Source organism: Rattus norvegicus, chromosome 10 (genome assembly GCF_021556685.1).
Source record: "Rattus norvegicus strain SHRSP/BbbUtx chromosome 10, alternate assembly SHRSP_T2T, whole genome shotgun sequence".
Lineage (NCBI taxonomy): Eukaryota > Metazoa > Chordata > Mammalia > Rodentia > Muridae > Rattus > Rattus norvegicus.
In genome coordinates this window covers 112,570,477-112,595,166 of record NC_141543.1, presented here as the reverse complement: position 1 = coordinate 112,595,166, position 24,690 = coordinate 112,570,477, and the positions used below count along the sequence as shown (strand labels likewise).

The following is a 24,690-nucleotide window of genomic DNA, read 5'->3' as shown; positions in this document are numbered from 1 at the left end:
AACTTCTGGTGACATAATTCTGCAAGTATATTTTTCTGTTATTTTTGAAGTTTCTAATTTTTTGTTTGCCAGGTATTGATTTTATACACACACACATGCCATCCTTGACATAGTTCCCTTTTTCTTCCAGAACAATCTCGAAGGGATGACTTGGAGTCTCTGGGGTACGTGCTGATGTACTTCAACCTGGGCTCTCTCCCCTGGCAGGGGCTGAAGGCCGCCACCAAGAGGCAGAAGTATGAGAGGATCAGTGAGAAGAAGATGTCCACTCCAATTGAAGTGCTGTGCAAGGGCTATCCTTGTGAGTCCCTCACATCCTTGCTGCAGAATTTGCTGGGGCATGCCAGCAGCCACCTGTCCCAGTGCTGACTAGATGCTCATATGGAGAGCCTCTGGCTGTGCTGTCAGACTTGCTCACCTTCTGAGAAGAGTTACATGAAATGGGCACTTATATGAAGGTGGCAGTGGGACCTGCCACCACCACCACATCATCCCACTCCCAATCCCTAAGCACTTTGGTCAAGGTATTCTGTGGGGCCCAGAAGAGACTGGAATGAGGCAGGACTGAGCCTTGGGAAATGACCCCCATGACTGGGGAAGGAACACAGTAGTGGGAGGCCTAAGGACATCTAAAACTGACCATCTTTACCCTCACCTCCTAGAGCCATTTCCGAGGGAGTTTTCCTGTTGAGGGAAATTGCTCCTGGGATAAGAATGCCCTCAATGTCTAAATTTTGCTCTGGTGTCTGACCCTTTGGAGGATGTGGAGGGTGCAGGATATGGAATCCAGGGCCTCACACGTGCTGTGCAAGCCTTGACACATTCTACCATTGAACTGTACCTTTGCTTACATGCTGAATTTATTTTCCAAGCAGTCTCCCTAAGGCCTGAGTTCCTAAATATGACTAGTCTTCATATCTCACCTTTAATGTCTTTAGTGTATGGCACTGTGGGAGGTGAACTGGATGAATTTGGCAACAGTTGGTAGTTCCGGGCTAGCTTTGAGTTTCTTGTTTCTATAGCTGAATTTGCCACATACCTGAATTTCTGCCGTTCCTTACGTTTTGATGACAAACCTGACTACTCCTACCTGAGACAGCTCTTCAGAAATCTGTTCCATCGCCAGGGCTTCTCCTACGACTATGTGTTCGACTGGAACATGCTCAAATTTGTAAGTAGAATTGCTAGAGCAGGGGATGACTTCAGCCTGGTCCTCAGGGCGCTGGCACTGGTGGCTGGGCTGGGTCTGTATGTAAAGCTATGCTATCTGTGCAAGCCTCATGTTTACAAGGCACAGTAGAATTGTAAAAGCCAAACACACTTGGTAGAAACTGGGCCTGCAGACCACTTTGCCTGAGGTTCGGAGTACTGAGAAGGAAGATGCTGAATAAGGCAAAAACTGCTATAGCATTTGGGGCACAGCAGTTAAGGCCACTTGCTGCTTTTGCAAAGGACCTGGGTTCAGTTCTCAGTACAACTAGGTGATCCAGTTTCCCTTCATACCCTCTTCTGGCTTCTGTGGTTACTGTATGCAGGTAATACATTTACTTAATGCAGCCAAAACATGCTAAATTAGAAAAATCTCTGACATTTATGGATGTCCATACGAAGAAGCCCAGTAAGCCATGATGAAGGTCTGCTCAGAGTCAGCTCCTTCTGGATTGGTGAGTCCTCCTTAGGGAAAGGCTTGCCTGCTGTTCTTCCTCTATTTTCATCCTCTCTTTAATTTTTTTTTTTTTTTTTTTTTTTTTTTGGTTCTTTTTTTCGGAGCTGGGGACCGAACCCAGGGCCTTGCGCTTCCTAGGTAAGCGCTCTACCACTGAGCTAAATCCTCAGCCCTCTCTTTAATTTTTAGGGGAGTAAAGCTACTTCTGAAATTATTTTTTAAGGTGTGTGTGTGCGTATGCTTGTGTTGTCAAGGTCAGAAGAGGTCAGATTCCCAGAAACTGGAGTTAGAAGCTATTGTGAGCCTCTGTGGGTGCTGGGAACCAAACCCAGGTCCTCTGCAAGGGCAGCAAGTGCTCTTACTCATGAACTTTGGCTTTCCAGGTGCTGCAAGTAATACTGTCCACCAATATTCTAATTATATAACGAATTTTAAGAACTTTGTGGATTCGGCTACCTATGGTGGCATGGCATGGTGGTCTGGGCTAGTAGGAAGCATAGTAGTAGTCTTAAGCCCTGCCCCTCTTTGTCCTCCAGCACCCTTACTCCATCCCAAATCTAGTGTATACCGCATAGGCCTCAGAAGAGCCTCTGGGTTAAAGTGCCTGGTGTTCTGTCAGAATGTGATCCTGTGATCATTCAGACATTGCTGCTGCTAAAATTCAAGGCTTTGTGAAACTTTCGTGTCTATTTTAGTTAAATTTATTCTTGGACTAGCCATGGTAGCTCACACCTTTAATTTCAGCATTCAGAGGGCAAAGGCAGGCAGATCTCTGTAAACGTGATACCAGCCTCGTCTATATAGTGAGTTTCAAGCCAGCCAGGGCTACAAAATGAAACTCAATAAAATAGACAAAGACTAAATTTAAAAAAAATTCTTGTTTGGGCTAAGCATGGTTGTTAGCTTGAAGCCAGTCTTGGGCTGCAAAGCAAGATTCTGTTTCAGTCAGTTACTATTGTAATTTGAAGTAGAAGTTATAATCTTTGTAGGTAATGTATCTAGTCTGAGTGCATACCTTGTCAACTGCACTATGTATGTCCCTGCTCATAGAGGGCACTGTGAACTAGAACTGCCTGCTGGGCCTCGTGCTACTGTGTGTATGTAGACGAACCTAAGCTGAAGGTGACAACCCTCGGCTGTAAGATGCTCGCAAGATGCCTGGACCTTCCGCCATAGTGGGGCTTCAAAAGACAACTAAGGCCAATAAGTTAGGTGGCACAGGGCAGTGCTTGCAGACCCCTCTGACAGTGCTAAGACTGATAACCTGACTCCTGTCCTTGCCATTGGCCTGTCATAGAAAGGCTGGCATTTTCACAGTGTCTGCATTCTACCTTGCTCTCCCCCCTCCTAGGCAATCTCCTTTTCCTTCCACAATGCACTCGCATGCCAACACTGCTAGGAAGTGATTAAGATGACAAGTTGTACATGTGAGTTCCAGTATGGTAGGGGTGCAGAGAGACTGTGGCCTTCGTGGGTATTGTGTAGGTAATCATTTCTGTGGGAGCATGGTCTTTCTGGTTTCACTGTTTGGTGTGGGTGATTTCAAAGGGCAGTCTTGTCCCAAGAGCTGCCTTTTTTTTTTTTTTTTTAATATTTATTTCTTTTATACATGCAAGTACACGTTCTGAACCACCAGGTGGTTATTGAAAATTGAACTCGGGACCTCTGGAAAATCAGTCAGTGCTCTTTTTTTTTTTTTTTTTTTTCCCAGAGCTGGGGACCTAGTCAGTGCTCCTAAAAAGACAAAACAAAACATCAAAACATCATGGCGACTTTCCTCCTGTTCATTCTAATCTTTCCTCATTAGGGTGCCAGCCGGGCTGCAGATGATGCTGAGCGGGAACGCCGGGACCGAGAAGAACGATTAAGACACTCCCGGAATCCAGCCACTCGTGGCCTCCCTTCTACAGCTTCCGGCCGTCTGCGGGGAACCCAGGAAGTGGCTCCCCCAACGCCCCTTACCCCTACCTCACATACGGGTAAGCACATCTCTTAGTGTTCTTCACCAAACTAGGACCTCTGTTTAATGTGTTGATGAATTGCTAACCACACCAGTATGTGGCCTCAAAAAGATTCTGGGTTAATCAGTTGAGGGTTGTGTCCCTACTTCATTCTGAAGAGTAGGTAGGACAGGGACATAGGACATGATGTTACCTTTAGACATGGCATGGTAACCCCAAAATTTGGGAAGAGGGCAGGGTGGCTTTCTGTGAACTTAAGGCCAGCCTGGTCTACATAGTGAGATCTTGTCTCAAAGGAAAGAAAGAAGTAAGAGTTGACTTTCATGGGACTGGAGAGATCACTCAGTGGTTAAGAGCTCTAGCTGTGGGGTTGGGGATTTAGCTCAGTGGTAGAGCGCTTGCCTAGCAAGCGCAAGGCCCTGGGTTCGGTCCCCAGCTCCGGAAAAAAAAAAAAAAAAAGGAAAGAAAAAAAATAAAAAAATAAAAAAAGGAGCTCTATCTGTTCTTCCAGAGAACTTGGATTTATTTCCTAACACCCATAAGTAAGTTTTTACATTGAATCTCTAGTTCCAGGGGAACCAACATCATCTTCTGGATTTCTTGGACACATGGTACACAGAGATGTGTAGGGAAAACATCCACACACATAAATAATTTTTTAAAAGTTTAGCTCTCATAATATAGATATTCTCATAAATCTTTGAATACTCAGGGCGGACATGTATATTGCTAAACATTGGAGCCTTAAAATGCATTCATCTACTAGGGTTTCTTGGAATTGCTGAACATTTGAACTTGAGTTGGTTATGTGAAGCCCTGAGCCAGTTCAGTGGGTTCAGGATATGTACTTGGCTAGGGTCATTAGCCTCTGTTCATGAGATTTTTTTTTTTTTTAAGTTAATTACATGTGTCATGGGTGTTTGCCTCGTGTGTGCCCAGTGCCCTTGAAGGTCAAAAGATGCATCGAATCTCCTGGAACTGGAGTTAGAGGTGGTTTTTAGCCACCACCATATGGATACTGGAAACCAAACTGGGTCCTCTGTAAGAGCAAGTGTCTGTGACCATTGAGCAGTCTCTCCATCTAATGAGGTGTTAAAAGAGCCATGGATATTTAATAATTGTGGTTTCTCGTCCTCTCCAGCCAACACCTCTCCTAGACCCGTCTCTGGCATGGAACGAGAACGGAAAGTGAGTATGCGGCTGCACCGTGGGGCCCCAGTCAACGTCTCCTCATCTGATCTCACGGGCCGACAAGATACCTCTCGCATGTCCACCTCACAGGTATGCATGTAGAACTCACTGAGGCCTAGCTGCGCCAGACCCAAGTGTGGGGATGCATGTCCTTGTCACTGTGTGCTGACACCGGCTCTCCCTACCTTTCTTAAGAACTGACCTTTATAGGTTCATAGTCAGGAGTGGGGCAACATTTGTGAAAAATGTATTTCCTTTCTTCCTCCTACTTTTTTTCTTATTTTTATGGATGCTTAACCCATTGGAGCCTGCGACTTACTGGGTTTCTAAAGGGTTTGTTTCCTGGCTAGGACTGTAATGATTGGCTGTGAACTGTGTGTGAAGCTTTTCCTCTTACGCTCATTTCAGAGGGACATCCCTATCCCTGCCCCGCCGCCTTCCCCACCAGGGAAGACAAAATATGCCTGCTTGCTTGTACCTTTTGACGAGGAGATGTCTGTCATTGGCACACCTGGCTTTTATAACTACTTGTGTTTGCTAGCCAGGCTCTCCTTAGCAGAATACCAGGAAAGGCACTGGCTGCATAAGAAGGGTTCTTGTGAGCGATCGTTAGAGGTGCCAAGCTATAAAGTGTCATCTTCTGTTGACCTGTCTGTCTCTAATGAAGTACGCAGGCAAGGTAGGGTAGTTGGAACTAGTTCCCAGTCCTCTTTCTCATAGATACTCCTTCATCTACATCTGAGTCCTCTTCCTCTCTGCTTTTGCTGCTTTTACATTCAACACTGCTTTGTTCAACAGACTAGAATAACTTCTGTCAACATTACACTTCTTTTTCTGAAGTAGGGTCTCCCACTTACGGGGCTAGGTGGGGTCAAGGATGAATTTGAGGAGGTTTTTGCCAGTACCACTGCCCTTCTAGAGCTTGTTTTGAAGCGCACTTGTATGGCAACACCTCTCTGGTTCACTGTGGGACCTAGTACAGTGTTTGCGTGGGGAAGGACTGAGCATGTATTGATTGAGTCAATGCAAGATCCCTGGGGCTTTCTGGGCTCAGGCCACACTGGGGACTGTACTGGTAAAAGGTGTTCCTGTGCGTTCCTTATTTGCCAGAAATTTCTGGGTTTGTATAATTTTCTCCTGAAAAGACAACAGATGTAGGAAGTTTGACAAGAGATCACTTAAGTTCTAGGCCTTGAGTTTTGACATCAGGAGATTGAGTTCCTCAGTGTGTACCATACCCTCTTAAGCTCGGCTTCCTTGTGGAAGACTTAACAGTTTGTTTTTCTTTGGTTTGGGTTTTTTTGTTTGTTTGTTTTGTTTTTGTTTGGGTTTTTTTGTTTTGTTTTTCACACAAATCCTTGTGTTTACATTAGGAAGTGGTTCAATTCTGCCTGTTCATCTACAACCTGTGGTGTGTTGGGTCCTGGCTGGGTTTGGACATATTTCATGCCAGCAGCTAGATAGAGGCTAAGGAAGTGATGGCAGGGATGGGCTCTTTTGCTTTTAATTCAGTATGAAAATGAAACATCTGTTAGTTTGGGATCCAGGAGGAAAATGGAAGAATCAGGTTTTGTGGATACCAAGAAGACATGGGATACAGCCCAGCTTCTTCCTGCCAAGGCTATGGCTTCCTTGGCCTTATGGTATCAGAATAGCACTTCCTTCCACATGATGAGTCTCTGATTGCTTGGTCTCTCATGTTTATGCATGGAGAACTATTAACAGGCTTTAACATGGTTGGGAGGCTCCCTTCCCGGAGTTTCTTAATTTCTCCTTGGCTGTGTTGGGGATTTTCTAGACTGTGACTCACACTCTGCCTTGTGTGGTTGTCTCTAGGGTGCTCATTTGTCTTCATAGCTGCACCTTTGGGGGAGTTGTGCTGTCACTAAAAGGCAACTACCCTTAAGAGGATCCTTGTTGTTACACAGTACCACCAGCATCAGTGTGCTCTTACTATATACGATGTGTTCTCTTCTCCAAATAATTCATCCCTCTCTAAACTCTTTTCTAGGCCCTCAGCCAGGCTTCTGTTCTGGCCTTTTAGAAATTAAAGGCTAGTTGGGGTTAGGCAGGCCAGTATTAACTTCTCCCTAGAGAGCAGGGGTTCAGGTAGGAGTGATGGCGTCACTTAGCACAGTGAACTCTAGCGAGCACCGTGCATATAAGCTCTTGTCACAACAGCACATACCTTTCACTCGGCCTCCTTACCTACAGCTGCTGGTTTTCTAATAGTTGGTGCATCCTATGAGATAACATGACACCCACAAGTCCATACACTTGGTTAAAGCCAGTCTTGACAAGCATCTGCTGCTCTTGTCCACCACCTCATGATGCTGACAAGGCATGGTACAGGTCACTGGAGTCACCGCTTCTTTCCTGTAGAACCCTGCCCTCACACTCACTGCCTGTAAGCAGCTGGGCTTCTTCAGCATCTTCCTTTCCCTGAAGGGCCCTGCATTGGGCAAGTCTTCTCGGGAGACCATGTTCCCATTTTCCCTGATATCTGTGAGTTTGCTCTCATTAGACAAAAGAACATAGGCTTTGCAGGGCATCTGATGAGTGCATCTCTATTGTTTTTCCTTCATTGAAAAGAAAGGTTTCCAGTCTAGCACAGTTCAAAATATGCCAGTTACTGCTTTTGATGCCTTACTTAGTACACACCTGCCCCAAAATAAGGTTCTAAGATCAGCCTGGTACTCTGTTAGGAGGGAGTGTATCCCTGGGTGCATCCTGGGAGGTGCTATCCCTTCCACCTGCTGCGTAGTGCTGTGAAACCAATCTATAGGGCTTCCTCAGCCTCGCCGTCCACTGGATTTCAGCTTTTCTAAAGGATGACATTAGGAAACAGCAGTGGTCACTTTTATCAAGGGTCATGAGAGACAGATGAGTTGTGCACTGTGTGGTGAGACTTGCCATTAGCTGGCGTCCCCAGAGTGTCTGTTCGTGTCTTGACTTGGTCAAGGCAAGGGACACATCAGGACTTGGGCTCAATACAAGAAGCCAGGGGACCAGGATCTCATGTGCTGGTGTGGCCAACAGGACACTTACCAACAGCTGTCTTTTCCCCCACCTCAGAATAGCATTCCTTTCGAACACCACGGCAAGTAGCTGCTCGTCTCCATCGGAAGGCAGCACTGGGTGAGTGTGCTCATGGTGGGGCTCTGCAAGTAGCAGGTGCCAGGCAAGGTGGGAGCAACTCCCCACCTGTCATCTGGGCTCGCTGGTGGGCTGGGCTTGCATGCCAAATGCTGGAGGTAGAGTGAGGCTTCTTCTGCTTGTTTTTCTTTGTGTGGGTTATGGAGTAGCAATGGTGAGCTACCCAGTCTGGGGATCAGTGGCATCCTTAGAATCTCTGGACTGAGTGACCTTAGAGAACCATCCTGCTGTGCCTTTGTCCTCTGGCCTCCTGTGATTATATTTAGTATGCTGGAACTGCCCTCAGTCCTGGCTCTGGCAGATGTGCTGGTAGCACATGTGTCTGTTGTACTCAGCTGAGTGGTCCATGCTTGGTGTTGGGCTTTCTTGAGCTCTTGCTACATGCAGACCCGGTGGTCTGTGCCCATCCTGGCTTTTTCAGTCATCCCTCTTCCTCTTTCATTTATCTCTGTCCTCATTTTGTGTTTCTTTCCAAACTTGGTACCTGCCCAGCCATCTTGTCCATGCAGCTGTTGTCTGTATTAATCCAGCCACAGCCACCTGCTACCCTGCCGTCAGTGCATGGCTGGGTGTCCACGCTGAGCTCCTCTCTTGTTGGCCACATGGTATTTGGTGGTTCCTTCCATCAGGGGCTTGAGCTTTGGTGGGGGTTGTGCTGCTGGGAGATCTGCTCTGTTTAACACATGTGTGCACTCTTGGAAGTGTGTCGATAAGAATTTTTCCGTCTTCCCTAAGGGGTATGCCTGTTCTTTCTAGGAAGGGAGGCTGGGAGCAAGTGTCGCTGCTCCACTTGGATCTACAGGAGCACAGCTCTGCAGTTTCCTTGCTTGCATGCCACTTCTTCCCCAACTTCTGTCCTGGCTACAGAGGCCGTTCTGTGCAGCCAGGGATGAAGGTGTTTAGATTGAAGCCAGGTGGCAGTGTATCCCTTCCCTCCCAGGCTCTATTGTGTTATGTGCACCCAAACGCCTGGCTGGCCTATTCCTCTGGCCTTATGCTGACCTTGTACTGTGCTTTGGCTCCGACAGATTCCCGGTCGGGTGGCTTCCAGTGGTCTTCAGTCTGTCGTGCACCGATGAGAACTCTCCTTTTTGCTGTGAAGGGCAGACAATGCATGGCTGATCTACTCTGTTACCAATGGCTTTACTAGTGACACGCCCCCCGGTCTAAACCCGAAATGTTAACGCCGGGAGCTCTCCAGGCCACTCACCCAGCGATGCACATGGGGAATCAAAACACAAACTAAATGGACAGGCTCCAAGAGCTGCCATCGCCAGGGGCTGCCACCATGGCCCCATGTGAGCTCAGTTGTCATGGGGCTGGGACGAAGAGCAGAGGCTGGGAAACCATTGCAGAGAGAACCCGACTCCCTGTGAAGAGCCTCTCAGCTCCCACCAGTGGTGGCGGACCTGCGCTCCCTGATGATCCCACCGCAGCTACCAGTCTTCTACTTGGTTAAGACAGTTTTGTATCATTTTGCTAAAAATTACTGGCTTAAATCTGTGTAAAGAAATCTGTCTTTTTATTGTTTCTTTCTTGTCTGTTTTTGCGGTCTTAAACAAAAAAGATGTTGACCTTAAAGAATCCTAAGACACGCTGGCTTGGAGCTTCTGTGTAAAATGGAGGCAGGCAAGAGAGGGGCACATGTGAGTGTCGAGGATGTGTGTTTTGTTTTGTTTTCTTGTGTTGTGCTGTTCACTTTGGAAAGGAAATTCTCATCAGTTGTGTATGTGTGTGTGTGTCTTGTGGGCTCCCATCAGCCTAATTTGGGCATCTTGCTTACTCTTTCCCACTGTAAACGGATATGCCTGCAGCCATCAGAGCAGGTAGGGTACAACATCATGGAGTAGTAGGGTTCAGCAGTTCTAGCCTCAGCTGAGCACCATGGCATGGCATTCTTCCCAAAGGAGGCAAGAAGGAAGCCAAGACTGAAGAACCCACGTGCAGAGACCTTGAGAGCCATATAGGCTGCTGGAGAATTCCAAGATTCAAAGCTGAGCTTGTGTTTGTGGTTTCTAGGGAGAGGATTGATTTTTGGGTAGGATTGGTTGCCTCTATGCCTTTGCACTTGGGAAGTTGTGGAACTGACTGCATAGTCCCATGCAGATGCCACTTGGGTTTGTCATTGCCTCTCAGAGCCAGGGAGCAGGCTGTCCTAGACACCATGGTTTGCCCAGAGGGACCAGTGGCCAAAGGGAATCCACCCTGAAGTGCCAAGAAGCAGGTGACTGCCTACCTGACTCTAGAACCTTCACCTCCAGAAAGGTGTGGTGCCACACGCCTCATGATCTTCAGCTGGACACATCTGCGGGCTGGGCTGCTCTGCCGCTGGCGGTTAGGATGCCAACATGCTCTTCCCTACCATGTGCACCGGATATGAAGAGACGGCAGGACCTGAGCTCCCCATCTGAGAAATGGGGTGCAGTACATGGGTGTGGGTCCATCTCTTTATTTTTCCTGTCAGCCTGTGGAGAGAGTTATGCTGGGTACCTTGTTCCCTGTGGAGGTTTGGGCTCTAATGGTGCCACCATGGCTTCTCCCTTCTTCCCAGAGTTCCTTGGCTCTGAGCACTGGCCCAAGGTTGGGGGACACACTGCTGATGTGTGATAGCATCCCAGAATGTGGCTGTTAATTGTGCCTGCCAGCCACGTGAGCCTGTGGGTGCTTTCTGAATCCTGAGCTGGTTACTCTGCAAGCATTTTAGGGTGGAGAGACTTGACTCGGTGGGATTGTGTGTCGAGGAGTGCAGAGGGAGGTTGGGGGGGTTGGGCGAGTTTGAGATCTTTGTTGCAAATTCTTTATCAGAGTTGGCCCTTCCCTCTCCAGTGGCAGGCCTGCCTGGCAAGTGTTCTTGTAGATACCTGTGGTGCTGGAGGGGTACAGGGTGGTCTTGAGACTAATCCAGGTTCAGCCTGGCTTTGTTGGGTTGTGCTCAGATTAGGCCCATTGGAAGTCTCCAGGGTGTGGCCCTGACAGTTCTTGCCCAATATTTAATCCCACCATCCCTCGCAGGAAGCGTAGTTAGAATGTGTGTATCAACCTGTGTCTTGGTGAGCAGTCTCTGAGCTGTGCGTTTGTACTACCACTGTGTTTGTGTACTTTAACAATTGTGTAAATAATAAATTCATAATGACTTCTACCTTTCTTCCCTCCCCTTTGTGTGGTCTTTCTTTCAGCAGCATGTGAGCCACATGAAAGCTAACTTGGTGTGGGTTGGGGTTCTGAGGTTGATAGTTTATAGCTTAGACTGGCCTGGAACTCTGAGCAATCCTTTTGCATCAACCTTCTGTGTGTTGGTTTTACAAACCCAACAGAGCCAACTTTTCCAGGATGACATTCCTGCTTGTCCTTTTCAGAATTGTGGGTATTGGGAAGCTAGGTGAAGTAGGTGCCAGAAAGATGATTCCCGCTTGGACTCTGGTGTGCATGGGTGTATATGTGTATGAGTTCCCTTAGTGATGTTGTGACATAGTTCTGTGAGCCCTCATAAGTACCTAACTTAAATAGGCCTCTGTGTTAGTGCCTTAAATTTTCACCTAACCCGAAAGGGAAGCTCTGAAGTGGGTGTGTCCAACTGCCTTAGTTACCGGCAGGCACTAGGAGAATCCATGTAGGATTCTACATCCACGGATCTACTGGCATTCGTGTAGACCTAAGTTTTCCACAGCAGCACCCTATAGGGGGAACAGGCAAAGTCTTGTCAGGCTGCTAGAACTAAGTCTGTTCCTGTTTGGAAGCCTGTCCTCTTGGGAATTCCTAATCTGTGTCCCACAGCCTGATGAGCTTGGCCAGTTGAACTTAGAGGCTCAATTGTAGTAGTAAAGTTCTGGCAGGATTTATGGCCAAAAGCCACTTGGTAGTCCCTGCATGTGGCGAGTGTGGACATGCTAGAAAGTACCTCCCACTGTCCTGCCCCTCTAGCCACCCCTCAACTCGCTCTAGTCTCTTCCAGGTTACTCTTCAGTCTTTTCTACCTGTACCTTGAACATTCCAACCTGGCTCCAGAAGGGAATCTGTTGTCCCACTCCATCCCCTTCACCTTAACAGTTTCTTAGCCTGTGGGTGGGTCACAGCCACTTAAATCTCTATCTCCAAAGATACTTAATTATGATTCATAATAGCAAAGCTGGTTATTAGTAGCAATAGAATACTGTGTTAAAGGGTCACAGCACTAGGGAGGACTGAAAACCACTGAGCTAGGAGATGAAATGTGGGCAGACTTCCCCAGCCTAGTACTCCCTGCTCTTTGAGCCAGGGGAACCCTGTGAGCATTGCAGTGTTAGGGACTTCCCTCTCCTGTAAGGGCACTTAGGCAAGAGGTGAAAGGATCAATCAGTCTTAGCGCTAGAGCTGGGTGGACTGCACATCCAAGAGAACATTGTCTACACTGGAGACCCATGGTCCTGCAACCCCCCTGTGAGTCTGAGCAGCTGCCTTCCAGGAGCCCCGCCCAGACTCCTCAGATGACGTAGGATCTGTCCACTGGGCTGCTGAGTCAGCCACACCCTCACCTCCATGTGTCCTCTACCAAGATAGGGCAGGGGACTGAGGAGACAGGTCAGCAGGTGGGGCAGCAGTAGCCTATAAACTTGCTCATTTGCCTCAGGCTGGTTTGGGGGTGATGGGGTGTCCTAACCTGTTCCCCTGGGTTATAGCAGTCCCAGTTATAGCTGGGTCTAGATGGACAGGCCTCTCCATTGTTTGCTCAGGCTTGGGTCTTCATAGGATCTGAAGTACAACCTTCCCTTGGTAGTCATTCAGCCCCCTATAGGGTTCAGTGTTGTCCTCAGCTGCTGCAGGGGCACTCAGGCCTTAAGTCTTCTGGCTTCTTGCATCAGCTGCTTGGGTTGGTCACCACTCTAGGGAGCCCAGCAGCCATACTTTGAGGGCAGAAATGCAAACGGATGAAACTAGCTGCTCATTTTAGGGCCCAGAGACTGCTGCCGTGAGCGTGGGGTCCCATCATGTGTAGACCTGAGAGGAGCCTCAGGGCCACCCAGCATCTCCCTTAAAAAGGCCCCAGCCCACTCTCTCTCCCCTATGAAGAACAACTACTAAAAAAGGGCCCCAGCATCTTATCCATGATTGTCTGTGTGCAGGAAACCTAGCCCTTTTGCCATTTCTTGGCTGCTTCATGTTCCCAACTATCACATGTTCTGGGTGCGAGTAATGAGTCTGATCAGTACAGATAGTTGTAGGAGCCTGCCCCTCCCAAGAGCCACTCTCAACCAATGATCCCATCAGTACAGTCGGTCACTGCCGCAAGGTCTAGAAGTAGAAGGCCTGAAGCCTGGGGAGGTGGGGGTGGGAAGGCTGAGGAGTGGGGCTGAGGGTAGGCAGAGCAGACTAAGTCCAGGGGCCCAATGTCTCTGCACAAGAATGCTACCCACTCGCCCACTGGCTTCAAGAGGCAGCTAACAGCTACAGCTGGGGCTTAGCCTTAGGTCCTTGCCATTCCCACTAATTCTGGTGAGGTTGGCAAATGAGACTCCCAGGATGCATGTGACCGCTGCTGCTACCAGCAGCGCCCACCAGCTGACCTCCTAGTACAGAAAACAGACCAGATGGGAGAGGCGTCCCAGAGCCTCAACTGGGTCATGGAACTGAGCAGGGCCAGACCCAACGTGGGGTATGGGAGGCTGGGCCCAGATATGAGCACTCGCCTCCTTTTCCTTGCAGAGGAGCAGGGACATGGCATCTCTCCGGCTGCACGCGGCCCGCCAAGGTGCCCGCTGCCGTCCCCAGCGCCCACGACGTACCACCTACTGAGGCGGCCCCAGCGGCCTCTGACCGGGCTTCCAGCCACGCAGGCCGCCACCGGCCACAGGGCAGGTGGGTGTGAGGTGCCCAGGGCAAGCTGAGCATGGGCTGGACAGAGGACGGGGAACAGAGATCAGCAGGTGCTGACCACGTAGAGAAATTTACCAGCCCTCCAGAGGGGTGAATAAACAGAAGGCAGGAGACTTATGTTGGAAACCCACCCACAGTGACAGCTTACGCTGTATCTCAGCTCGCCCTTGGGGTTCCCCATGGCCTCCACATGCCACCCAGGCACCCCTCTCTAGCATGGGGCTCCCTCCCTTGCTATTTCCCCTCCCATTTTCTTCCTGCTGTATGAATGCTGTGGCTACTGAACAAACCCTAGGGGCAGCAGAGAGTGTTACAGCAGGCAGAACTGGGAGAGCTAATGAGGGTCAGAACCACTTAAGAATCAGGAGTTTGTTATTTAACAAAGGTGGGACTCAGGGTGAACAGACCACTGCCCAGAAACCACACAGCTCCTAGAGACAGGCCCTTTGGTGATCCTCCCACAGAGATGTCTATCTCTGCCTTCTCAGGTAGAAGGAGTTCTTTGTCCCCTAGACAGAGATATGGAGGATTGGCAATATAGGAGACTGGGGCTGAAGTTGGGGGTAGGATGGTGGGGATCAGGGAGGACCCTGCAGGCAGTGCCCACCTGCCAGCCTGTCCCAGCCCTGCCCTCTGATTAAAGTCGTGTTGTCTCCTAAGTGTGGGTTTCTAGGTCCTTGGCCACAGTGGTGGGGGCGGGGGAGCCACAGGCTGCTTGGGCTCAGCAGGCTGGGTCCCTGGTTATAGGCGGCTGGTAACTGTGGGGCTTCCTTGGCTTCACCGCAGATCCACTTTGGAATGACGCGGTTCCCACCCCGCCACCTCTCCCCGCAAAACACTGACCCGCTGACCAGGCAGCCAAGAGCTGAGCCGATGGCCCCGCCTCAGCTGGTCCTGTTTGTGAAATAAATATGAGCGTTGCCAGTCTCTGGACCTCTTCCCTGCTCCCTGCCCGCCCGGCCAGGCCGCTCACACGCTGGTTTCCGGGGTATGAACCACCTCCCCGTTTTTCTCAGGCTCTGCCTTCAGGAAGTGCTCCACCTCCCTCGAGTCCACCCTCACGTCCACAGGGGGCTTGTGGAGCTTCTCCTCCTCTGAGGCCACCTCCTCAGGCTTTGTCACCTCGGGCCTCTTCCTCTTCCCGATGCAGAAGAAGTTGCCCAGCAGCAGCACAAGGGAGGAGGTGAGCACCTCAGCCCCCGCCAGGATGAACACATACTTGTAAACTTTCGTTGCGTCCAGCAGCTTGCCTGCAAAGAAGACCCAGGTCAGGTCACTAAAAGCTGCAGGGAGTGCCCTGCCTCCACCCTGGGCCAGGGCTCCATCTCCTGGCATTGAGGAAGTGCCTCAGACATGCAGTCACCCTGTCTGTTGAACTCCGTCCCCAGCGGCACCCACCCAGCCCTCTCCAGTCTCCTCTTCATTCTCCTCCCCATGGGAGCAAAGGCTGAATCAAAAAGGATAGATAGAAGTAGCCTTGAGGGTTTGCGAACACACACACACCCCTCTTCCCAGTCATGGACTGGGACCCCTAGAAAGAGACATGGCTTAACAAGGCCCTTTGTATCTAGTAACTGAGGACCCCAAGACCATTCTGGGAGAAAGAAGGAACCAGAGGGTACAAGGAGATCAGATAGGGCTATAGAGTCCCAAGTCTAGGATGGCTAGGCTTCCCTCTCCTGCCAAAAACACTCTAAATTCCAATGGAGTGGGTTTTCTTTGGCTGGCCTTTAAAAAGTAAAAGGACCAAAGTAACAAGCATTGCCCCATTCCCTTGAAAGCTGCCCGTGTGGTGTTCAGACGCCCAAGGGAACAGCCAGGCCCCGTGTGTGGAGGTGTCGAGTGTACGCCTGTCCTGGCTCAGGGCCAGCATTTAACTGCTGACATCTGCTGGCCCCGGTCTTCTAAAGCAGGGAGGCCAGGCCTTGCCCTGTCCTAGTCTCTCCTGCCAGCAGCACTCACCTCCTGATGGGGGTCCGATGAGCACAGCCACAGCCTCTAACAGCAGCACGAGACCAATGGCACTGGAGAACTTTTGAGTGCCCACGATAGCCATGAGCACCTCAAACTGTAGCGCTCCCACCATGCCATACGAGATCCCAAAGAAGATGCAAAAGACCACCAGGCCACCGTAGTCACTGGCCGTGGAGCCTGTCAGGTCAGTGAAGCCATTGAAGAACATGGCAAAGCTGAAGAGGTAGACAGAGTAGGGCCGCACCTTCTTGAGCCCTGTTATGAAACCTGCCGTGGGCCTGGCAAAGATGTCGATGAAGCCCAGGATGGTGAGAAGGAAGGCAGCCTTTGTGTCAGGCACACCCATATCCTTAGCATAGCTCACCACAAAGACCGGAGGCACAAAGAGCCCCAGCACCATGATTGAGGCAGCCACAGCATAGATGAGGAAGCCACGGTCTCGGAAGACACTCAGGTCTAGCAGGCGCGGAGACGGCCGCTGGGGTCCATGGGGCTCAGCCCCTCCACTCGCCTGGGGTGCTACCAGTGGTCTCATGAGTGCAGCACACACGCAGCAGTTGAGCAGCAGGCCTCCCAGGATGAGGAAGCCACCCCGCCAGCCATAGTGGTCCTGCAGCAGCTGCCCCAGTGGAGACAGTGCACAAAGGAACACGGGACTGCCTGCTGCTGCCAGCCCATTGGCCATAGGGCGGCGCTTGTTGAAGTATCGATTGAGCATGATGAGGGAGGGCTGGAAGTTGAGAGCCAGACCCAAGCCTGTAAGAGAGAGGACAGTATAAGATCCCCAGACCTCCAGGGAGGACGCAGTTAAACCCCATGACTGACCAAGATTCGCAGGGAAGGCAGTGTGAGACCTCATGATCAGATGTCCAAGCAAGGCAGCTTAGACCCCAGACCTTTGTCCATGCCCCAGCTTCCCTGGACATGGGCTCCATTGCAGATGACGATGAGCATCCAATGGGCCTCAACGTACAGGACCTCAGCCATTGGCCACTGTTTCCCAGCAGAACTGTACTCACTGCTCCCATAGACGATCGTGGATGGGAGGGAAGGATACAGCCCAGGGGCCCAATAGTCCTCAACCTTCCCCCAAAACTCAGAATAGATGAGCAGAAGTGCTCATCTTTCCTGACACACTAAGGTCTTCAGGTCCCTCCAGACTCACCAGTGATGACCCCTGTGGTGAGGTAGATCTGGATAATGCTTCTGCAGAAGGATGCAGCCACCATCCCCAGGGACGCAAAGAGGCCACCCACAAGCATGACGGGCCGGCAGCCAAAGCGGTTCACACACATACTGCAGAGTGGGCCTGTGTGAAGAAGACGGGTAGCTGAGGGCAGGCCCAGGCCTCCAGCTTGGCTCTGCCCTCTCCATGCCCAGCAGAATATGTCAGGCCCTCAGCCTATCAGGTGTGCTGGGCACTGGGGGCCAGGTTCTTAGTGTGGGTCACTCATGGTCACTCAGCTTCTCACATAAGCAGGTCAGCAAGCATCAACCATCTTCGAAGGAACTGCTTGTGGAGCCTGACCACTGGGAGTATCGACACAGCCTGCCCACTTAGAGAACCAATAGCTTCCTGTCAAGTTTACCTACTCACAGATTTAACCCACTCCCCTGCTCCCTGCGGACCCCAACCTCACCTGTGCCATACAGCATAGCCAGCAGGATGGAGGAGATCCAAGCTGTGTCGCTGTAGCCAATCCCAAACTCATGCATGAGCTCCTTGAAAAAAACACTGACCGCTTTGGGGAAGGCATAGGAGAAGCCCGTGATGATGAAACAGCCAAAGAGGACGGCCCAGCCCCAGCCCCCATCGGGGGCCTTGATGCCGGTGGGACCCTCGTCCACCACAGCTCCTCCCATGGCCAGGAGGGCTGGTTTCACCTGAGGGAAAAGAAATGTGGATGACTCAGGTTGCCAGGGTGCGCCATTCCTGCCACAGCCAAGCAGAGGAGGGTAGGGACAGAGACAGACAAGTTGGAGAGTTGCCAGAATTAGCAACTGACTGCTCCAGCAGCAGCTCAGCCACGGGCAGCCTGCTTGGGGCTCCCACCCCTGGTTACCCTTAACTGGTACCTTGGAAAGCTGTTTAGACCCCTCATTCAGTTGCCTATCCCCACACTGGTTGGTTATGAAGTACATGGACTCTGGGCTCAAGCAGGATTCTACATTACTTCCTGGGAAGCGCAGACCCAAAGAAGTCAGCCTAGTGGGCATCTTCTGAACCTGTGCTAGGCATAAGCATTGCCCACAGAGTAACCTGTACTTCCTGTCTCTTTTTAGGGCACACTCATGAGTCCTCCCCTAGAATGTCTAGGATGGGTATCCAGCACCCCTAGGTGGACCCCCTAGGTCTAAGTAGGGTCAGCCCTGCCTTGCTCTCCTGCCCCTGAGGAGCTATGCTGCATTCTTGCCCAGTCCGGATTCCACTGGCTGGCTGGGAGGACATGTCTCTAGAGGCAGATGATGAAGCAGGCTGTGGTATCTGAGGGGACTTGTTTCCCAGTTCCCCCGAGTAGATCTTAGTAGCTGTAATTCTGCCCGGAACAATCTGTGACACTGGCTTTTGGGAGAAGCTGAAGATCCTGATGGATTCTGGGAAGGCTTAGGATTAAGGGGTAAAACAGTGAGCTGTGGCAGCAGCTCATATCCCAATCTATGAGAACGGGCTGATCCAGACCCTGCACCCATCCAGCGCTAACTTCCCCTTTCATGAATTTCAGGGCCTTATTGATTGTGAGACAAAGCAAGTCCGAGAGCTAGGACCAAGCTTCTGTTTGGCTATCGTACCCCAGTCAGTATTCTCCTAATCCCAGGGGTTAGCCTCATCCCCTGTCTCACCAAGAATTGAGCTGCAGCGAGGGCGGCCTCTGACCTGAGTATTCAGTCCAGCCTACTGGTCTCTCTGCAGATGGTGTGCTGCCAAACAGTACCCTGGGTAGAAAAATCAAGCCATGATGTATATGTATATAAGGGCAGCTAGCACCGGAATGTAAACTCCTGACCAGGTGGCTTTCCCACCTTGGCTGCTCATCCTGGGATGGCTGAGCGTGGAACTCTGGGCTCCAGCCCTGCCCCTGCCCCTTTGCTGCCTTTCTCCTGTGAGCAGTTCCGTGGACTGGGGCACAGATGTGCTAAACTGTCCTAGGAAGCCCAGTGTGACTCTCTGTTCAGGTTTCCCTGAGGTTCAGAGACAACATACAGCTGTGCTGGGAATGCACACCAGTCTTTGAAGGCCGCACCCCACATCTCACCATCTGACCGTGGCCCAACCTGAGCACCCCCTCCCAAGACTTACTGACAGGACATGCTCAGTGGGAGCCCCAAGTGAGGCCCAGACACCTCTTATCCATTAGCCCTGAGTTTGAAAGGCCCTTAAGGGAATCTTTAAAAACTGGAGTGGTAGATTCTAGGAATATGCCATTTAGAGATGAAACCAAAAGACAGGAAGCATGAGGATCACCCCAGGCCCAGAATGTAAGGAAGAGAGAGGATGGGGGGAGGGAGCGGTTCAGATTGTGGATTTACAGAAAGAAGTTTCTTGCCTTTTTTGTCCGTGTGTGTGTGTGTGTGTGTGTGTGTGTGTGTGTGTGTGTGTGTGTGTAGACAGTATTTCACTAGCCCTAGATGGCCTTGAATTCTCCTGACTCTTAACTCCTAAGTGCTGGGAGTTATTCTGATGCACTCTTTAAAATAAATCCAGAGTGGGCAAGATGGATCAATGGGTAAAGACACCTTCTACTGAGACTGACAACCTGGGTTCAATCTCCATGACCTGCATGATGGAAGACGAGAACAGACCCCTGCAGGATGTCCTCTGCCCTCCACAAGCAATGGCACACACACACAGGCACATACGTTCCTGTGCCTACACCCCCCTGCCCCCGCCCCTCCAATGTTCACAAAATAAATTAAGATGTACCAAAAACAAAACAAAACAAAACAAAACAAAAAAACAAAAACAAAAAACAGCAAAACCAGGGTTGGGGATTTAGCTCAGCGGTAGAGCACTTGCCTAGCAAGCGCAAGGCCCTGGGTTCGGTCCCCAGCTCCGAAAAAAAAAAAAAAAACAACAAAACCCAGTTTCCACGTGAAGCCAAAAAAAGAGCATGCCCAAAACCAGCAGTGAACATCAGCCTAAGTCTGGGCACCTGAGGTCCCCACAGAGGAGTTGGGGCTCCCAGGATCGTGCTTCTGGGCTCTTATCAGACATACCTAGCACTTGTCAAGGTACTAACAGGCCCAAGGTACTATCCAAGCCTTTTGAAGTCTCTTCTACCTTTGCTAGTTTATTATAAAGGTTGGCCCTCGATAGAGCTCTCACAGTATATAGGGGACAGAAATAGGGGACATAATTACCTGCTGTAGATGAGGTCCCCTCTGAACTAGGATCCTGGAGGGCAATGGGGGCCAAAAGAGTACCGGTTCTGGGACTTTTCTGTCCCATGGCTGCCATGTAAGGCTTACACAAGGAGGGCCACCTTCAGCGCCAAGAGGTGATGGCACGAAGACAGGAAGCTCCTCGCCAAGGCCCAGCACCAACGCTGTCCTTACCCAGCCCAGGCGCTAACTACCTTAATGGCACCTCAGCAGTGCCCACCCCAGCCTGTCACCAGAGAACTTGCAGAGGGAGACTGCCGGGAAATCATAATTCCCCAACCAGGGATGGAGTTTAAGCCTGCTATTTGGCCTGCTGTTTATCACCCAGTCCTGAACACATCCCAGTAGAGTAAAAAGGCTAGGATACCCAGCTTGCCTTGAGGAGGAGGTCCACAGGGTAACAGCTCTAACCCTAGGGCTTCCCTGTCTACATCCACAGGGTCCCCACCTCCAACAGCATATCACATGAGCACACCCTAGCTCTGTGGCCTTTCGGTGACATTTACCCTGCCAGGGAAGCGCGTGAAGCAGCCCAGAAATAACTCAGCCTCCAGGTCACAGAAAACTGATATGGGGATGGGGGCTGGGTCAGAAGAGGCTCCGGGGTGCCCCTGAGGGCTGGTCACTAGAGGCCCTTGGAAAGCCTAACACCACTGGCTGTGGCCTATGACAGGAGTACATGGAAGTCCTTTGGTACAGCCCTTTGCATTTGAGGGCCTGGACTTGCCAGCTGGGGTCTTTGGACCAGTTCAAGGAAGACAGACCAGGTGTCCATTAAGTGCCTGTCACCCAGAGGAGCAACCAGCCTTGGTCCTGCCTTTGTGGTCAAAGGAGGCAACAGGAACTAAGGCAACTACGTCCCTTGTGTTGCACTGCAGAACCCCAAAGCAGCCAGTTAAGGCTAACACCCAGTTTCTCAGAGTGGCGGGGGCAGGAGGTTGCTGAAAGACTCCCAAGTTCCCTCTCTCCCTCCCTCCCCCTACCATTGTACAAAAGGGAGGGGCGTAGCAGTGTGCCTCTCCTCTCTGAACCCTAAGCCTTGAGCCCACCTGTGTGCAAAGGTATACCATCAAAAGGTCCCTAGGGGATTTTTCTGGAGAGGCCTCCATGGGCAGCAAAGGATGGGCCACAGCCTTGCCTGTCTCCCCATCCGGTCTCTACTGGCTTGCCCAGCCTCCAATGTGTGCCTGGCTCCCCTGCACGTTGTCCTGTCAGCTCACATCAACTTTTCAGGGATCAGTGGGATAGAAATACTGGCCTTGTTTGCCAAAATAGACACTGTTGCCCAGAGCCAACCACCACTCAACCTCAGCACTGAGATCCCTCCTCTTGTGAGGAACCTTGGCTGTCACAAAATGGGGCAGCCCTAGGGACCCGATCCAGCTTACTGCCAGAGACCCTTCTATGCAAAGTTCCACCAAGACTTGCTGAGCATTGAACGGGCCACCCCTCCACAAGTGTATCTTAGAAGCCCTCAGTTCCCATGCAGTCCTCCTCCCTAAAGCTAGGATCTGACGCTAAAGCTAAAGGGAGTCTCGGAAGTCATATGCACCCCCCAACTCCCATCACTGTCCCGCAAGGAGATAGGTCTGGAGATGGCTGAAGTATGGGTGGAGGTGGGGCTCGGATCAGAGGCCGGTAGCCGACTGGAAGTAGTGGTCCAGTCGACCTGGGCGGGGTTCAGTGGGTCGGGCTAGGGTCGGGAAGGGAAGGAAGCTCCGCCCAAGCGGCCTAGGTACGTGGGGGACGTGACCGCGCCAAGGGAGGAGCCGCCGCCGTATTGCCTGGAGTAGGCGGCCCTTCTCTGCTTCTACCGTACTTGCAGCACACGGCGCCACATCCCCTGAGAAAAGCTACACCTCACCCGCAGATTCGCTTGCAAGGCGGACCAGTTCATAATGCCCTTCACAGAAACGAGCGAGGTCGCGCGACTGAACCTCTGGGATGTTTAGATGAGCTGCGGGTCTCAGCTACTTCATGAATCCATCTGCCCCCTCATGGCCCATTCCACTGATTGGAACAACGGCCAGAAATCTGCTCTGACCGCTAGGGCGGTCTTCATTCCTGACCTGTCCCTGAGCCAGTGCTCAGTGCCAGGTGGACCAAGGCCTGGTCCAGAGACGTCTCTAATTGCTTAGCACCACCATCCAGAAAGTCCCGCACGGGGCCCCAAGGAGCCGTCTGCTTTTGGCCCTCACCAGCCCTCCCATTTCTGACCAGCTCACTGCAGGACTGGCCCCTAGAGTCCCCGAACACCGGCATATTCTGAGATACCAGAAAGCGGCCCCTTCCACATTACTTTTTGATGGTTCTAGGACCGAGTGTGCTTTCTCCTTGCTGCCCCTCCAAATTTAGCCGTCCAAGCAGCGAGATCGTTTTTTATGGGGAGCAAGTCCTGCCCAAGGTCACTGGTGATCTAAGTCCATCTTGGAACCAAATCACTGGTTATTCAAGGTTTTGTTGGCACCACAAAGTCCTCGTCAAGAAGAGGCCACACGTACCTTGGTAGTGTCATCAGTGCCCCTTTGCCCAACATCCTAGCGGTGTACGAGTAGTCACTGCTCATCCTGAGTGAGTCTCCACACTTTTGGGACTGTCCTCATTCCTCAACACCGACAGACCCAGCACCCACTGGACACCAGCCAACTTTTGGGCCTGTTGAATGATGCTGGAAGCCCTCGGGGATAACCTGCCCCCGACTGAATCCACCCCCAGCTTTGGAAAAAGCTAATGAGCCCATATTGTATGGGGGGGAGCCTTGCCGTCTACTGTCTCTCAGACCAACCTGTTGCCCTGACTCAGATATTCACAGAAAGCGTTCCTGTCTGTCTGGACCCTGCTGCCCCTCCTTACTTGTAACCCAGACTCCAAGCACTCTCAGCTGTCCAGAGTTAACGGCTTTCCTTGCACTGTTGATTGGACCAGCATCCAGGCAGGCGCCTAGTCTTTTCAGGTAAGAAAACTGAGGCCGTGTGCCTGGTTTTCCTACGGGATGAAGATAGAGCAAACCAAGACCATTCTGGAGGGAAACCCCACTTTCATGTGCCTAGTTCTGGCTAATAGTGGTGGCTGGGTGAGGGTTAATGAGTTTAAGACTGTAGTAAAGGTAAAGAGACGAAAGAAAGAGACCCGAGGGCATTCCTCCCCCAACCTGGAACCATTCCGAAGCGCACGTGTCTCTCTCTCTCTCTCTCTCTCTCTCTCTCTCTCTCTCTCTCTCTCTCTCTCTCTCTCTCTCTCTCTCTCTCTCTCACTGAGCGGCCTGCAGACGCCCGCTGGAGATTCGGGGTTCCAAGAAGGTTGTAGCATTCCCACCAAATATAGCCCAGGCTCCTCGGCCGTCCGGCCACCCTCCAACCCTCTTGGGCCGAGTTATTTATACTCTGGACGTTTGGTCGCCCAGGGCAGCTGCCTCCTGGATGAAATCCAGCCCCCGAGGGCTACCGGATGGATAGATAGGCTTCTACGAGGGCAGGGGAGCAGGATGCAATCGCGCGACTGGCTGCTCAGGGCCCTTTGGTGGAGCCACAGTGGTGAGAGGGTTCTCCAAGTCAAGAGAGAACGGGGCTGGAGAACCAGGAGGGGAGAGGATCAGGGACCGGGAGCTCCAGGTCCGGACCCCGTTCCTGATGATCGAAGGTCCCAAACCTTAGACGACTGGAGGAAGGGTCCCTGTCTCGCTCCGCGCGCCAAGCATCCCGCCGCGCCTACCTGTTACGGCCAGCCGCTGTGTCCGCCTCTGCCCGCCTCGGCTGCCGGGCGCCGCGCCGGGGGCGACTTTAAGTGCTCTCATCCGTCGCGCGGCACGTCCCCGGCGCACGTCACCGCTGCCTGGCGCCGCCCCTGCCCTCCCCACCCGGACCCCGCGCCGCTGCCGGAGGGGGCGCCCTGGCCGCTGCGCCCCGACGGCGCGGACACTGCCATTCTCCACTTAACGGGGAGACCAGGCCGGTACTCGCTCTATAGGCGTCCAGGGCGCGGACCCCACCCAACGCGGACCTTCTCACTGTTCTCTTCCGCGCCCTCGGACCGGGGCTGTCCACCTCGGCACCCCATTCTCCCTTCCATTTATCCCCTCCCAAGGCTGTGGGCTCCTTCTATGATTCTGGCAAGAGAGTGGCAATGTCCTCACTATCTCTGAGACAGGGCCCTTTGCTCTCTAGGTCCTGGCCTGCTGGCCTCCGCCTTCTGCCGGGTGGCACACGCCCCCACCGCACCCCTGCACCCTGGGCTCCTGCTGCCTGCCTCTGCCCTGGGTCTGTAGGGCCTACTTCGGACTTTTCGCCCCATCCAAACCACCATACCCTGCGTGCCTAATCCTGGGCTACGACAGCTGTCTCCCTGGTTGGGAAGCAAGACCTAGGCACCTTGGACTGACTGGGGATCTTGGGCAAGGCTGTCAACCTCCTGAACTTCCGTTTTCCCCGGTGGTTCGGGGCCCTGCAACAAAGCCAGATAACAGGCACTGACACAGACCTGCTCTGTCATCCTTCATCTCTTATAGAAGTGATT

The 24,690-nt window shown here is 51.7% G+C and overlaps 2 protein-coding genes across 13 annotated transcripts in view; one reads left to right on the top strand and one right to left on the bottom strand.

The window, feature by feature from the left end:
• The window catches only part of Csnk1d (casein kinase 1, delta), a 37,372-nt gene extending 19,856 nt beyond the window's left edge, over window positions 1–17,516 (top strand). Inside the window, exons 5-11 of one of the 5 annotated variants that reach the window (XM_087574173.1) lie at window positions 131–301; window positions 1,023–1,171; window positions 3,474–3,645; window positions 4,769–4,908; window positions 13,654–13,806; window positions 14,841–15,007; window positions 17,279–17,516. In XM_087574173.1, the coding sequence (XP_087430299.1) occupies window positions 131–301; window positions 1,023–1,171; window positions 3,474–3,645; window positions 4,769–4,908; window positions 13,654–13,743 (722 nt within the window). In that variant the 3' untranslated portion in view covers window positions 13,744–13,806; window positions 14,841–15,007; window positions 17,279–17,516. 5 annotated transcript variants of the gene reach the window in all.
• Window positions 14,176–23,932, bottom strand: Slc16a3 (solute carrier family 16 member 3). 8 transcript variants are annotated; one of them, NM_001439465.1, is given in 6 exon segments: window positions 14,176–15,074; window positions 15,787–16,554; window positions 16,964–17,107; window positions 17,439–17,682; window positions 18,640–18,732; window positions 23,890–23,932. In NM_001439465.1, coding segments are annotated over 4 exon segments (1,416 nt in total). In that variant the 5' UTR covers window positions 17,662–17,682; window positions 18,640–18,732; window positions 23,890–23,932; the 3' UTR covers window positions 14,176–14,793.
• Window positions 23,933–24,690: the final 758 nt, after the last annotated feature.

Bases quoted from the DNA above. Each gene is read 5' to 3' on its own strand.
- Slc16a3 (XM_087574602.1), bottom strand. From the start codon at position 17,661: ATGGGAGGAGCTGTGGTGGACGAGGGTCCCACCGGCATCAAGGCCCCC. The intron at 17,108-17,438 runs GTGAGGTTGGGG...TTCTTCACACAG, and splicing joins GGCTATGCTGTATGGCACAG to GCCCACTCTGCAGTATGTGT. The intron at 16,555-16,963 runs GTGAGTCTGGAG...TCTCTCTTACAG, and splicing joins CACCACAGGGGTCATCACTG to GCTTGGGTCTGGCTCTCAAC.